The 14470-nt window shown below is 39.7% G+C and overlaps 1 protein-coding gene across 2 annotated transcripts; it reads left to right on the top strand.

Moving 5' to 3' along the window:
* The first annotated feature begins 1250 nt into the window (after nucleotides 1–1250).
* Nucleotides 1251–13789, top strand: LMOD3 (leiomodin 3). Of its 2 annotated transcripts, XM_036868403.1 has the most exons (4): nucleotides 1251–1382; nucleotides 1846–2168; nucleotides 4583–5974; nucleotides 13410–13789. In XM_036868403.1, exons 2-4 carry the CDS (start codon nucleotides 1875–1877, stop codon nucleotides 13434–13436), a joined length of 1713 nt encoding a protein of 570 aa, XP_036724298.1. In that variant the 5' UTR covers nucleotides 1251–1382; nucleotides 1846–1874; the 3' UTR covers nucleotides 13437–13789. The 2 variants fall into 2 exon arrangements, with proteins under 2 accessions (XP_036724298.1, XP_036724297.1); XM_036868402.1 differs by lacking the exon at nucleotides 1251–1382 and having other exon boundaries at nucleotides 1669–2168.
* Nucleotides 13790–14470: the final 681 nt, after the last annotated feature.

The raw sequence follows: 14470 nt of genomic DNA, 5'->3' as shown, positions 1-14470 counted from the left end.
AGTAGTAGGGCTTCCCTGGTGGTGCAGTGGATAAGAATCTGCCTGCCAATGCAGGGGACACAGGTTCGATCCCTGGTCCGGGAAGATCCTACATGCTGTGGAGCAACTAAGCCGTGCTGCACAACTACTGAGCTAGAGCCAGCAAGCCACAACTGCTGAGCCCATGTGCCACAACTCCTGAAGCTCGCGTGCCTAGAGCCCGTGCTCCGCAACAAGAGAAGCCACTGGAATGAGAAGCCCATGCACCGCAACAAAGAGTAGCCCCCGCTTGCCGCAACTAGAAAAAGCCTGCGTGCAGCAACAAAGACCCAACGCAGCCAAAAATAAATAAATAAATTACTTAAAAAATTAAAAAAAATTATGTAGTAGTAGAATATACTTTGACCTAGAAAAAACCCATGATTTTGTAAGTCAAAAAACAGATGACAAAAGATTATTGAGCTCATATGACTGGAAGAAGGGACTGACTGGAGTGATGAACCAAAATGTTAATGACGGTAGCTCTTAATGGTGCAATAAGGGGAAATTTTTAATTTCTTTATGCTTCCCTGTGTTATCCTAAGTTTTGTACAATAAATGTATATTTTTGAGTAAGCAGTATGTACATAAGTTTCAAAATCTGGCAATTATCGAAGGGTATACAGTAACAAAGTCTTTTTTCCTAGTCCTGTCTCCCAGACAACCCATTTCTTTCTCCAGTAGCATCCATTGTTACTGGTTCCTTGTGTATCTTTCCAAGAATCTGTTGATAAAATCTGTATATATACATATATTCTTTTTACCCTTTATCACACAAAGAACAGCATACAGTACACTGTTTTGTAGTTTGCTACATTGAATAATCTTGAGCACCTATTATTTCACCCATGTGGGAGTGTATCTGTAGGATACATTCCTAAAAGCGGAATGGCTGGTCAAAGAAAATATACGTTTGTCATTTGGATAAATATTGCCATATCGTCCTCTGAAGTTATGAAAAAATCTTTTCATGATTTCTTCCAGTACTTTAATGGTTTGGGTTTTCTTTTTTAACATTTCAATTTAGATCGCTTTAAATTTTTATCCTGGCTTAATGGATACTTAATAAGAAAAACAAATTATTTAAAACATTAAACTCCTCACTCATAGTGGAAATTCAAGGGCTCGTTGTCCCCATCTGTTAGATCACAGGATCTAGATGCAAATAAGGACATCTTGCAAAGGTTCAGTTTACGCAGCGGGTAACATAGCCAGATCTTTGCTCGGCTGTGTGCAGGTTTATTTCCTTCCAGAGTCTCATGGTAGTGAAGAGTCAAGCCCTGAGAGCTTGATTTCCACCTGCAAATGAATTTTTCACTTCAGTAGAACTCAGGTCGCTGTTTGGATTTTCCTCCTGAAATATTGTAAGTTGCTTTCATCATTTGAATAAAAAGAAGTGGCCTCACCAGCAGTACTGGGGTATGTGTGTATGGGCTGCATGACTTAGTGTAGGACAATGTGAGAGCACATAGGAAGAGAACTAATTTTACTCCTACAGGGATTCTGGAGACCTGTTACTCACTGGAAAACCTAAGCAGCTGTACTGAAATGTCAGATGGATTTGCACAGCTGACTCAAGTTGCCGAAAAGAGAGGAGCATAGTAATTCCATAAATTGACCCTCTCCAGCCAAGCCCTGCTTAATATAGTTACGGCTCGAGCTTAGCGGCAGTCACTCCTAGAGGCTCAGCAAACACCACTGGGGTTCTTGGGGGAAAAGAAAAAAGTCTCTCAAGGTGGTATTGACCTGGGACGCTTGGTAACTGGGGGAACTTCTTGAGAGTTTTTTCTTTTTTTAAATCTTCTTTGATTATTTCTCCTTTTCTAATAAAGTATAGAAAAGTATAGAAAAGAATCATGTCGGAACACAGCAGGAATTCAGATCAAGAAGAACTCTTTGATGGGGAGATTGATGAAGATGAAATCTTGGCCAACTTGTCTCCAGAAGAGCTTAAAGAACTGCAGCTGGAAATGGAGGTGATGGCCCCTGACCCCAGGCTTCCTGTGGGAATGATTCAGAAGGATCAGACTGACAAGCCACCAACAGGGAACTTCGACCATAAATCTCTTGTTGATTATATGTATTGGCAAAAGGCATCCAGACGCATGCTGGAAGACGAACGTGTTCCTCTTACCTTTGTGTCATCCAAGGTAACCGGGGATTTGTATGCAACAGAGAAATGGCTGCCTGGGCTGGGTTGGCACGTGTCCCTGTTGTAACTGTTGTTTCTCAAGACTCCATGTTTTGTCGACGTTTATAGATAAATCAGAATATTTCATCCTACGCCAGATGGGAACTTTCTTTAACACTTACATGGTATAATTGGGAGGAAAAAGTGGTAATTTCTTGTAAATATCTCTTTAAAAAAATTGCCACGGTGTTTCTTGTGCAGGAAAGCCTATATTCTGTAGGCATGATACTTAGTGGATTAACTCATAACCCCAGAAGCATTTGTCCTTCATGCTTTTTTTTGGCTCACAGAACCCTTTAAGAAGCTGAGAAGACTCTCCGTTCTCTCCTTCCATCACATGCGTACACGTACAATGTTTCACATACAATCTCAAGGGTGTCACCGTCCCCCTGAAGTCCAGCCACTCGCTCTGCAATTAAACCAAGTCAAATAACCAAAAAATCCAGTATTACCACAGTGCATTGGATATCAGTGGTGAATTTAGAAGTTGATGCTGTTAAGCTGTTTTAAAGATAGTTCTTTCTTTAAATATGTTCCTTATATGAAAAGTAGAATTGTGGTCCACTCTATGGACTCGTATATCCGCATATTGTTTCAAATGTTTCACTTAAAAATGACTTGGCAAAAATAAGACAGAGATCCCCACAGGTAAAGCCGCTTGTAGTTATGCCTGCTAACGTTGATATATCTTGTCACATTACCATCACGCTGGCTATAATTTTAGGAAAGTTATGAACTGATTTCATGGCCAGGGGAATTTAAACATGTACTGCGCTCAGGAAAATGAGTTGTTGGCTTGACCAGGTTAGAGTGTAAGGTACAATTTGCAGATGTTTTACAACTAGAGTAAAAGCCAATTCTATATGAACACCAATTTCAGAGGAAAAAAAACAAATTGGGTACTTTTAACACTTTTTCTTCCTTTGGTATAATTTAAACAGCTTGATAGTTGGCTCCCCCTGCTGAGACAAAGGAGAAATGCAAAGGTGAAGGCTTCAGAGAGTTAAGGTGTCAATTGTCAATTCCAACCTATGATGTTATAAGCAGTAAAATCAAGTTCTTATTTTTTTTAATTACAGGTTTATTTTTTATTGAGGTAACATTGGTTTGTAACACGATGTAAGTTTCATGTGTACAACATTATATTTCTACTTCTATATACCCTACAGTATGCTCACCACCAAAAATTTAGTTTCCATCCATCACCATACAGTTGATCCCCTTTACTTCTTTTGTCCTCCCAAGATCAAGGTCTTGCTCAGATGAGCCTGTGTGTCAAACTGCTACATCAGCTTTCAAAATGACACCTACGAGGTACACATACTTTATGGGAAAATGTGCTAATTGATGTGCAAACATTTAATAAACCTTATTGAGATGACTGTCATTTTCCTTCCCAGACTAAGCAGTTGTTTCTAAATCTCTACTAATCCTGTCCCCTTTTGTAGCTGGCTTTGCCTCCTAGACACTTTCCTTCCAAAGGAACTGGACTATAAAGCCTGTCCCTGGAGTATCCAGGGTAGTTTTCACAGAGCTGAGCAGACAAAAATCAAAGTTTAAGGGTTTTGTTATGTTCCAAATATCAAACTGCTCTCATTTTCCCCACAGTATCTGATTTTCAGGGAAACTTGTTGTACACATTACATTAGATTGGCAAACATATTATGTAAATTTTGGTTAGGGCAATAAGGAAATTATTGTGTAACACAGAGCTATTGAATACAAAGATGCCTATTCAGCTATATACAAAACAAAGATTTCAATGAATGGATAAATCCATAAGGTTTTCAAAACAAATAATTTTTAACTGCTTCTGGAACTGAACCCCATCTTTAAAAACAATAGAGGGTCTGAAAACAAAATTAACTAGGTTTAATTTTAATACACGGGATGAGAAAAACACAACCAAAAACTGTGTTCGTGCATGTGTGTGCCTATAAAAATTTATTTTTGTTGTATTTGCTTGAAAAACTAATATGTGTACTTGGTTTTAAAAAAACTTAGTTTAGAATTATATAATGTAAAAAGTGAAAATCCCCTCAATCCTTCCTTTTCTCAGTTATCTTAATGGTTACCTCTCTTCCTCAGAGATAAGTACTTACTTGGTAAACATTACAAGTCTGTTTTTTCTATACATTTATAAACTTTAATATATATTGTGTGTATATATGTATACACATAAATACGTAAACAAATGGAATACTATACCTACAGCTTATTTGCTTCCTTTTTTCACTTAGTAATAAATCTTTTTATTATCTCCAGTAGATACTGCTCTTCTTCATATTTCTATGTGAAGAAACCCTCATAACGTGTATTCTAACCCTCATAAACCCTGCTATGTATTCTAACCCTCATAAACTTCTCTTTTAGGGAAAAACTCAAGAACAGCATGAAGAAATAGACAAAAGTAATAAAAATGTGTCCCAGTATTTAAAAGAAAAGCTTAATAATGAAATCGCTGCACATAAAACAGAATCACAGGGCAGTGACAATGTCCAAGAAACAAATAATGAAGATAATGAAGATGATGTGGAAGATGAAGAAGATGACACAGAAGATGAAGAAGATGAAGGAAAAGAGGACAGTGAAGAGAGTGATGAAAAAACAAAAAGAGGAGAGGAAGGTGAGGTAAAGGAGCAAATCAGAAATGGTGAGAACAACAGCCAACAGGTAACTGATAAAGTAACTGAAGAACAGAAGGACAGACCAGAGGCCCAAGAAAAAAGTGAGAAAAAAATATCAAAATTAGATCCCAAGAAGCTAGCTCTAGATACCAGTTTTTTGAAGGTAAGTGCAAGGCCTTCCGGAAACCAAACGGACCTAGATGGGAGCTTAAGGCGAGTGAGACAAAATGACCCTGACGTGAAGGAACTCAACCTGAACAACATTGAAAACATCCCCAAAGAAATGTTGTTGGACTTTGTCAACGCGATGAAGAAAAACAAACACATCAAAACCTTCAGTTTAGCGAACGTGGGTGCGGATGAGAACCTAGCATTCGCCCTGGCCAACATGTTGCGTGAAAACAGGAGCATTACCACTCTTAACATCGAGTCCAATTTCATCACAGGCAAGGGAATCGTGGCCATCATGAGGTGTCTCCAGTTTAATGAGACACTAACCGAACTTCGGTTTCACAATCAGAGGCATATGTTGGGCCACCATGCTGAAACGGAAATAGCCAGGCTTTTGAAGGCAAACAACACTCTCCTGAAGATGGGCTACCATTTTGAGCTTCCAGGTCCCAGAATGGTGGTAACCAATCTGCTCACCAGGAATCAGGATAGACAAAGGCAGAAAAGACAAGAAGAACAGAAACAGCAGCAACTCAAAGAGCAGAGGAAGTTAATAGCCATGTTGGAGAACGGGTTGGGGCTGCCACCTGGGATGTGGGAGACGCTGGGGGGACCAGTGCCCGATTCTGGGATGCAGGAGTTCCTCCAGACTCCTCCTCCTCCTCCTCGACCTCCCAGCTCCCACGCAGTCCCCTTCAGTCGACAAAATGAAATGATGAAAAAGCCATCGCACACTCCGAAGTACAGGACGGACCCTGACACCTTCCGCATGGTAAAGCTAAAGAGGATCCAGCGCAAATCTCGGATGCCAGAAGCCAGAGAATCAGCCGAGAAAACCAACCTCAAAGACGTGATCAAAACACTCAAACCAGTGCCGAGAAATAGGCCACCCCCGCTGGTGGAAATCACCCCCAGAGATCAGCTCTTGAACGACATTCGTCACAGTAACGTCGCCTATCTTAAACCTGTAAGTAGGAGGAGGGAGAAATGGTGAACACACACCACAATAAATGTCTCCCAACTCTCTTCCCTGTTCATTTTGACAGCAGGAGATTGTCACTAACTGAGGGAAACTTCTGTAACGATGATACTAATAGCTAACATCTATTGAGCACTTACTATGGGCCAGATTCATTACATGAATTAACTCTTACAATCACTTTAACAACCCTATAAGGCAGGTATTATTATTCTCCCTGTTTTATAAAAAGGAAACTGAGGATTAGAGATGTTAAAAAACATGTCTAGGAGAAACAGCTCAGAAGTGGTAGAGTTGACTTTGAAATCCAGTTGAATCCAGGGTCAAGCTTTTATTCACTCCAGCCACACAGAGCTGACACAAGCAGAGATCCCCAGGGACCTGCTGCAGGAATAAATAAGAGTGAGGCCTAATTAGGCCAGTGTTTGTAGATGAGTGCTTCCATAGTGCTTGAAAAAACATTTTTTTTTAGTAGTTGAATGGAGACTACCTGCAATTGCAATTATACTCTTTATTTTTTAGGTGGGTGGAAAATAATAAACTTCAGATTAATATCTCCATGAATAAATGGAGTTTTAAAATATTTTACTATTATTTCAGTTTTCATATTTACTATGATTCACTATTACTGATGCTGATAGGTGAAAATGTTCTATTCCTTGTCGCTTAAGTTATAGAAATAAATTTTTTTATAGTCATTGCTACGGGGGCATTTATGGAGGCTGAAAGGTGCGTGTCCAAAGGCCACAGGTGGTTGATAATTAACTATTGTTTTAAAATCTAGTATGTAATTTAGCCAAGATATTACATTGACAAAATAGTCAATATATTATTTCATCATTGAGAGTCAGTTTTTGTCAAGATGTTTTAAACAGATTTCCAGGTAAGCTTGTTCTTTTTCTGCTTTTAAAGAGCTTTATATTCTCAAACAATACAGGGAATTCCCTGGCAGTCCAGTGGTTAGGACTCAGCACTTTCACTGCCGAGGGCCCAGATTCAATCCCTGGTCGGGGAACTAAGATGCTGCAAGCCGCGTGGCGTGGCCACACACACACACAAAAAAACCCAATATAATTGGTTCTTATTCATATATACACATGTATGTTCCTTACTCCCATCTCCTAGTAATGCACAATTGACAACATTTCAACTTTTTATTCTTCTGAATCAAAGATGACTTTCAACTGTGGTTTAGAGGAACTCTGATTCTTCTTGGGGCAGGGGGCAGGGTGCAGGGTGAGAGCACTAGAGGTCACATGAGATCAGGCAAGAGACCTTTGCCTGCCCTTGGGCACAACATCAACACTTTTTTTTTTTTAATTTTTATTTATTTATATTTATTTTTGGCTACGTTGGGTCTTTGTTTCTGTGTGAGGGCTTTCTCTAGTTGCGGCGAGCGGGGGCCACTCTTCATCGCGGTGCGCGGGCCTCTCACTATTGCGGCCTCTCCTGTTGTGGAGCACAGGCTCCAGACGCGCAGGCTCAGTAGTTGTGGCTCACGGGCCCAGTTGCTCCGCAGTATGTGGCATCTTCCCAGACCAGGGCTCGAACCCGTGTCCCCTGCATTGGCAGGCAGATTCTCAACCACTGCGCCACCAGGGAAGTCCCAAGTGCTATCAGTTTTGAGTTGTGTTTTGTTTGGTTTTAATGTCCGCTAAGGAAGAAAACTATGCAGCAAAGTGAACTCTGCCACAGTTTGTGAATGGTGGTCTTGCACATCAGCCTTTGCTTTGCAATGTCATTTATCTATGCAAGGGACTGGCATCTTCTCCTGCTTTCAGTTGCCTGGCTTGGCTTGCAATAGACATCTATTGATATGTATCTCAGGTACAGAATGTCATGCACCTTCATCAACGTGGTCCTTTAAAATGCTCTGCAAGAAAAATGTGAAAATGCATTGTCCAACTGACAAAAATTCACTTGACTGACATCAACTCGCTCCCTACTGCTGTGTTTTTGCGCCTTGCTGCATGCATAATAAATGTCTGCTTTAATGCCGACTCATAGTGTAATCTCTCTTAAAAGACATTTTTTATCTTTTTATTTTGAAATCATTTGAGACGTGTGGAAGTTCAAAACAGTAGAAAGAATTCTTACAAGCCCAACACATTTTGTCATATTTTCTTTGTCATTCTTTAAAGGATAGTTTAAATGGCAATACATTTGCACGTGTGCAATTCCAACAGGGCACAGAGCTCAGTGGAAGTGCTAATGGTATGAAAAGCTATACTGTGTTTGTGCTCCCACCTGCAGCCAACTATTGTAAAACACCGTTGACTGTAAGATGCTTTCTGATGTCAGGGCTACGGAAACATTGAAAAATGTGCATCTTAGACTCAGTAAAATGCTGTAAACGCCATCAGTGGTGATATCACAAGATCCCAGCAGAAAGGGCTATTTTTAGCTGGTCAAATGAGACACATCCACACTCACTTGAAGGAGGTGAAACTAAAGGTTATGGGGTTTTTTCCCCCCACTTGTGTTGGAGGATAGAGATGCTCTCTAAATCCCTGGATTTTCACATATGAAGTTAAAACCCGATTTGGAAATCTTATAATTGTTTTTACTGATGCTCCTAACTAAAACACTGAATGTCCATAAACATACTTAGAAATTATTTATTTTTAAAGGAAAAATGATTATTTTTTTCTCTCATGGACTTGGAAATATTATTTTTGTATTTTCTAGAGCATAGCGCATGAGGTAGTTTATATTTTAAATTTGTATTTTTTCCTTTTAGTGTTTATTCTCTCCCCATCTCATGCTTCTGGCTTGGGATCCCTGAAATGAAGTTTCTAGCAGAGAATGAAGGGAAGTCTGTATACTTGCTTGGCTCAAATGCTACCTCTTCCAAAAAGCTGCCCATTTAATTCAGTTTAAGAGAGATGTATTCTGGGGGCCAGGTATTGAAAACTAGTGGACTATAAGCCCGATTTGCAGGCCTGTTTTGTTTGGCTTGGGTATTGTTGTATGAGTTATAAAATAACACATGATAATAGGCAGATATCTGGCAGCATTTGAAACATCACATCCAGCCACACGGGGCCTGCATGTGCATGGCACAAATAAGCTGAATCTGTGTTGACTTCTCCCTTGAGATAGGTAATGGACTCTCCAGTTTTTCCTCAGTCTCCACCATGCCCTACTGCCTAATCCCTGGCCTTTTTCACTCATTTACGTTACTTATTTGACTGCTGTAGAATTTTTTGGTTTGTCACGTTGCTCTTATTGTTTTTAGCTATGTTTTAAAAGTCTTTGTCTTGTCTAACTGAATTTATTAATCGCTCATTTATTTCCCTCTGAGTTGATAACTCTGAGTCAATGTGATGCCAGCCCAAAACAAAGACGTTAGGCTTGTACAGGCTTATCCCTCCCTGGTAATTGTATGATTTCCTTTCCTCTTTAAAAATTTGGTGGTCCGCTCACTGCCTACCATCCCAGATGAGTATCTGTACTTTTCATTGAGATAAAAAATCTCATCTGCAGCAACTATTTAATTTACTGAGGTCAACTACGTTTATATCATATGCAACTTTTGGTGCCAGTCAAACAAGGTAAATTTTAACATTCACTTAATTTTACTTTGGGCTCACCTATGTGTGTCTGGACTGGTTTCACCTAGATGCCTAAAGACATGATTAAATTTTTCCTTCAGAAAGATTTCAGTATAATAATTTCCCGAGCAGCCTTAATTAGCCAAAATGCTCTGTGACACATTAGCAGTTGTTACGATTACAAAAATATAAGAACATAGACTCTTGAGTCTTCATCTGTGGCCATTTTTTCTTTGCCTCATTTATAATATCCTATTTCTTTTGAACTAGGATCTCTAGATTCTGTCCTTTTGCAGTTTTCTCCTTTTTCCCATCTTAGCTTCTCCCTTTGTTTCAATTATCACATAATCTAGGACAATCCCCAAATTTCCCTTTCCCTTTAGATCACTCAGGGTTTTCTTAGTACCTTTATTCAATCTGTCCCCAAACCAAGCTTTTCCTTTCGAGATCTAGTTGTTGTTTCTGGTTCCCAGTTTTCCATGCTGTCTCCATTCTCTCACACATTCAAGTCTGAAGCCTCAGAGTTCCCTTCAATTCCTTCCTTTTTTCTGTCCCTTTTTTTTGCCTTAAAAAAAACCAAAACCCAAGAACCCAAACCTACCAGAATCTCCAAGAGCCAAGGCCAAATCTAGATCAGAGCTTTAGAAATGTTATACTCTTGATAGAGGGAGTCTCCATGGGAGAAAGCAATGTAACATTTCAAACTCATCTCAAAAGAGCACAAGTGGGCTAGAATTATACAGACCAGGAACTGTCCTTCCCTAATACCTAGTGGAAAAAAGAGTTTTTTGGTTTTTTTTTAAAGCAGAATCTGAATCAGTTGGTTTGGGACTGGGCCTGAGATTCTGCTTTTTTTTTTTTTTTTAAGCCTTTATTTATTTATTTATTTATTTATTTATTTATTTTTGGCTGTGTTGGGTCTTCATTTCTGTGCGAGGGCTTTCTCTAGTTGTGGCAAGTGGGGGCCACTCTTCATCGCGGTGCGCGGGCCTTTCATTATTGCGGCCTCTCTTGTTGCGGAGCACAGGCTCCAGACGCGCAGGCTCAGTAATTGTGGCTCATGGGCCTAGTTGCTTCGCGGCATGTGGGATCTTCCCAGGCCAGGGCTCGAACCCATGTCCCCTGCATTGGCAGGCGGATTCTCAACCACTGCGCCACCAGGGAAGCCCCCGAAAAAAGAGTTTTTGATGTACAATTTTTCTAAAGTCTATGATAGTGATTCTTAAATTTTAGCGTGCATCAAAAGCACCTGGAAGGCTGAATACAGATTACTGAGCCCATCTCTAGAGTTTCTGATCCAGTAGGTCTTGGATGGGGCCTGAGAATTTGCATTTCTGACAAGTTCCTTGGCAATGCTGATGCTGCTTTTGGAGACCACACTTGGACAACCACGGTTCAATGACATCTATGGCAAACCATACCTCCTGAATTTTTCCCCTGAAGGACCTTCTTTTCCTCTCTCCCCACAACACTTTGCTCAAGTTACTTATTTTCTGTCTCTGTCTTTCAAAATACATCCAACAGGCTTGGCTCAAGTATGGCTTCTAACAACAAAAGAAACGAAACCAAAGATCAGTGGTGAATACCCTTCCTGTCTATTTCTACTGCCCCTCACTTGTACCTCTCTTTCAGCATCTTCCACATGGTGCCTTAGGTTGACAGCTCTTACAGGCACAGTGTAGGTCTCCTAGTGGATTCTGAGTTCCTCAAGGTAGGTCTTCCTCATCTATGTCCTGGACACCCATTGAGGTGTTGGCCCAGAGCAGGAACTGCAGTCGAGTGTGCTGAATTAAACAACCCCTGCTGAAATGGGTCTTCCCATCCTGCCCAATTGCTCCCAGTCTCTGTGGGCGTATGTACGTGTGTGTGCGCACTGTGTAACGCTATACACACGCACTTTTTAAAAAAACTAATTTTAACCAACAAGTGAAGGGGGAACAGGGCCCCCTAACAATAATGCGAGTTGATTCTTGTTTGTTGTAAGTTTTATATTTTTGTAACATCAGATCTAGCTATCTTTTCCTTTATGGTTTCTGTCTTTTGTATTCTGCTTAGAAATGGCTTTTTTGAACCTTATTGAAATATTTGCCTATCTTTCTTGCTGCTTTTAGAACTTCTGGTTTTTAAAAAATATTCCATATTATAGATGCATTAAAGGGTTAGATTTTAGAAGTAAGTAGGAAGCAAGAAGTCTATTTTATTTCTTTGCCAAGTAGCTAACCACTGATCATTTAGTGACCCATTCTTTTCTCCAGTGATCTGAACTGCCAGTCTGGGCATATTTTAAATTAGTTAATATGTCTCTGGGTTTACTATGTTGGGGCATTGCCATGTTTCACTTTTCAAAATATTTTAATTAATTTGGAACCCTTCTATGCATATAAACATATATCAGGAATTACATACCATAAAAATATTTTTTCCATTCAGTAATACAAAGAACACAGTTTTTTTGACTATTTGTTACAGCTCTGCAGTTATTTTAAATAACTGGCATTATATATTTTGTTTATTGGTGGTGTTCACTGTTGATGTTCTCCTTGGGTGACCCTTACCAATCTATAGTCACACCCCTCCTCTCCTGAAAGTCTGATACTAGGGAGGGAGAGAGCCAGAGCACATGGAGGACCCTTTGGTTTGAAGGCTGTGCAGGTAGCAGCGACACATCCAAAGTTCTCTCCAACGGGAAGGATGTTGGGAAACCTTTTTACGCAAAGGTTGTGGGCAGAGAACTGGCTAAGAGGGTCCATAGGAGATGGCCAAAATAGTTCCTCACATTGGCAGGTGGACATGGGCCATAGAAGGAGAGACATTTTAAAGTCATTATTATACAAACTCTGAGGGTCCTTTGGACTCTGTCAGTGTTCTCTGAAAGGTACATCCATGATGGATGAGTCATCTTCCTAAAATATAACAGCACTTGAAACCCGTTAAGGACTTACCTTATCTTTAAGTTGTTCCTGTGAAACAAAGCTCAAAGTTGATTTGCAGTCAGACTTATGCTACTCTTTTGCAATTTTTTTTGCCCTTGGGCCTTCTCCAAATACTATTGTAATATTTGGTGAGTATCACATTAGGAATGTGCTTTAAAGAGGAAAGACCAGTTCTTAAAAGAACATGCATTTTATATTCTTATGGTGGTATTTATTTGATGAGTATTTCAATACTCAGGAAGGCATTGAAATCAGGCAGGTCTAGGTTCAAATCCATCTCTGCCACTTCCTAGCCATGTGACCTGAAGCAAATTGCTTATCTCTCTGAGCCTGTTTCCTCTTTAAAGGTGGTATTTATTTGGTGAGTATTTCAATACTCAGGAAGGCATTGAAATCAGGCAGATCTAGGTTCAAATCCATCTCTGCCACTTCCTAGCCATGTGACCTGAAGCAAATTGCTTATCTCTCTGAGCCTTTTTCTTCTTTACAAGGTGGTTGTAAGACGAAATGAGGCAATGCTTTAAAAGGAAGTGTTAATGTTGATTACTAACTTGTATTACTTAATCCTTATGGTAGCCTTGTGAATAAGATACTGTTCCTGTCATTTTATAGCTGAGAAAGTTGATGCCCAACACCATGCAACTAGTAAGTGCTAGTTCCAGGATTTGAACCAGGCAGAGTCCAGCACCCACCCGCTTGTTTATGTGATAAGCTTCACCATTGCTCAGAGCCCTTGCATCTGTCCCGTCATCAGTAAATGCCCACTTCATGGTGGCTGTGGCTATTATTGTTGTTTTATCATGATTTGAGGGGTCTCTCTGGCCAGAATTTCTAATCCGCTTTACACCTTTTGAGGCATGTACATTTTGTCATTTTTGCTGTAAAACACTTGACTACGATTAATTTTTCTCCTCTTTTCAAATGCTTAAATCACAGGTGCAACTGCCAAAAGAGCTGGCATAAGAGGCAACAGAATAATCTCGGAGAAGAAGGAATTCACATAATGACTCTTGGATTAGAGTTGGGAGACTGTTTCAGCAGCATACTTCTGGATCCAGGTGGTGGAACTGGGAACATTGCTAACTGATAGGAGTATTTTGTAAAAGGCTTGGCCCGTGACAAAATAGGGGCTGAAAAGGCAGGGGGAAGGAGATAAAATATGAATATTCAGGGCAAGATTTTCTACTTCCAATCAGTTGGAGTGACTTAGGTGAAACTGAGTCTTCTAGCAGAAGTTAATTTTTTCGTAAACATTTGCTTTATTATTGCTTTCTTCTGGTAAATAACAATAAATACTATAGCGGTGTTAACTATTATATTCCCATTTTTTTCTCCTTCCGTCTGCTCTGCTGTAATTCATCACACAGTATCTTAAAGGGAACAGAACATGTTTCACTCTGTGGAAATGTGAAGGGTAAATTGAACTCCAGGCCCTCCAGATGCTTTGAAATGGAAGAAATGTTAATTGCCTCTTCTCTGGAGAATCAGTGCGATTTCCGGTTTCCAACCCTGCCTAGCTTTCTCTCTTGGCCATTTTCCTGTGTATTGGGATATACTTCTGATAGGGGTATCTGTGAAGAGCAGAACGCTTAAGCCATGGGACGTGGAGAGAACAGTGTTTCCAGAAAAACTAACAGGGAAAACAAATGCTGCTTATGTATAAAAACTTCCCTGTTTCCACACATACAGAGACAATGGGAGACAGCATGCTAGTTTTGTTAAAAAAAAAAAAAAAAAGAAAAAGAAAGAAATTATGAATAATATATTTACTGAGAAGCTTTTGGTTTTAGCTAAGTATGTATATATATATACACACATAGATATATTTTTAAGTTTAGTCTGTGAATGATCTTGATCTTGTTCTTCTCAAAAATCTAAGGAAACTTGCTATAGGATTAACCTTGAATTCCTTATCCTATCATTCAAGGCCCTCATTGCCTGTTTTCAGTTTAGTAATTCAGTCTTATCTGCCACAAATTCTTTATACTATTCTTTCA

This window comes from Balaenoptera musculus, chromosome 11, assembly GCF_009873245.2.
Source record: "Balaenoptera musculus isolate JJ_BM4_2016_0621 chromosome 11, mBalMus1.pri.v3, whole genome shotgun sequence".
NCBI lineage: Eukaryota > Metazoa > Chordata > Mammalia > Artiodactyla > Balaenopteridae > Balaenoptera > Balaenoptera musculus.
This window is presented reverse-complemented; position numbering and strand designations above follow the sequence as displayed.

Bases quoted from the DNA above. Each gene is read 5' to 3' on its own strand.
- LMOD3 (XM_036868403.1), top strand. From the start codon at position 1,875: ATGTCGGAACACAGCAGGAATTCAGATCAAGAAGAACTCTTTGATGGG. The intron at 2,169-4,582 runs GTAACCGGGGAT...CTTCTCTTTTAG, and splicing joins TTACCTTTGTGTCATCCAAG to GGAAAAACTCAAGAACAGCA. The intron at 5,975-13,409 runs GTAAGTAGGAGG...CTTAAATCACAG, and splicing joins ACGTCGCCTATCTTAAACCT to GTGCAACTGCCAAAAGAGCT.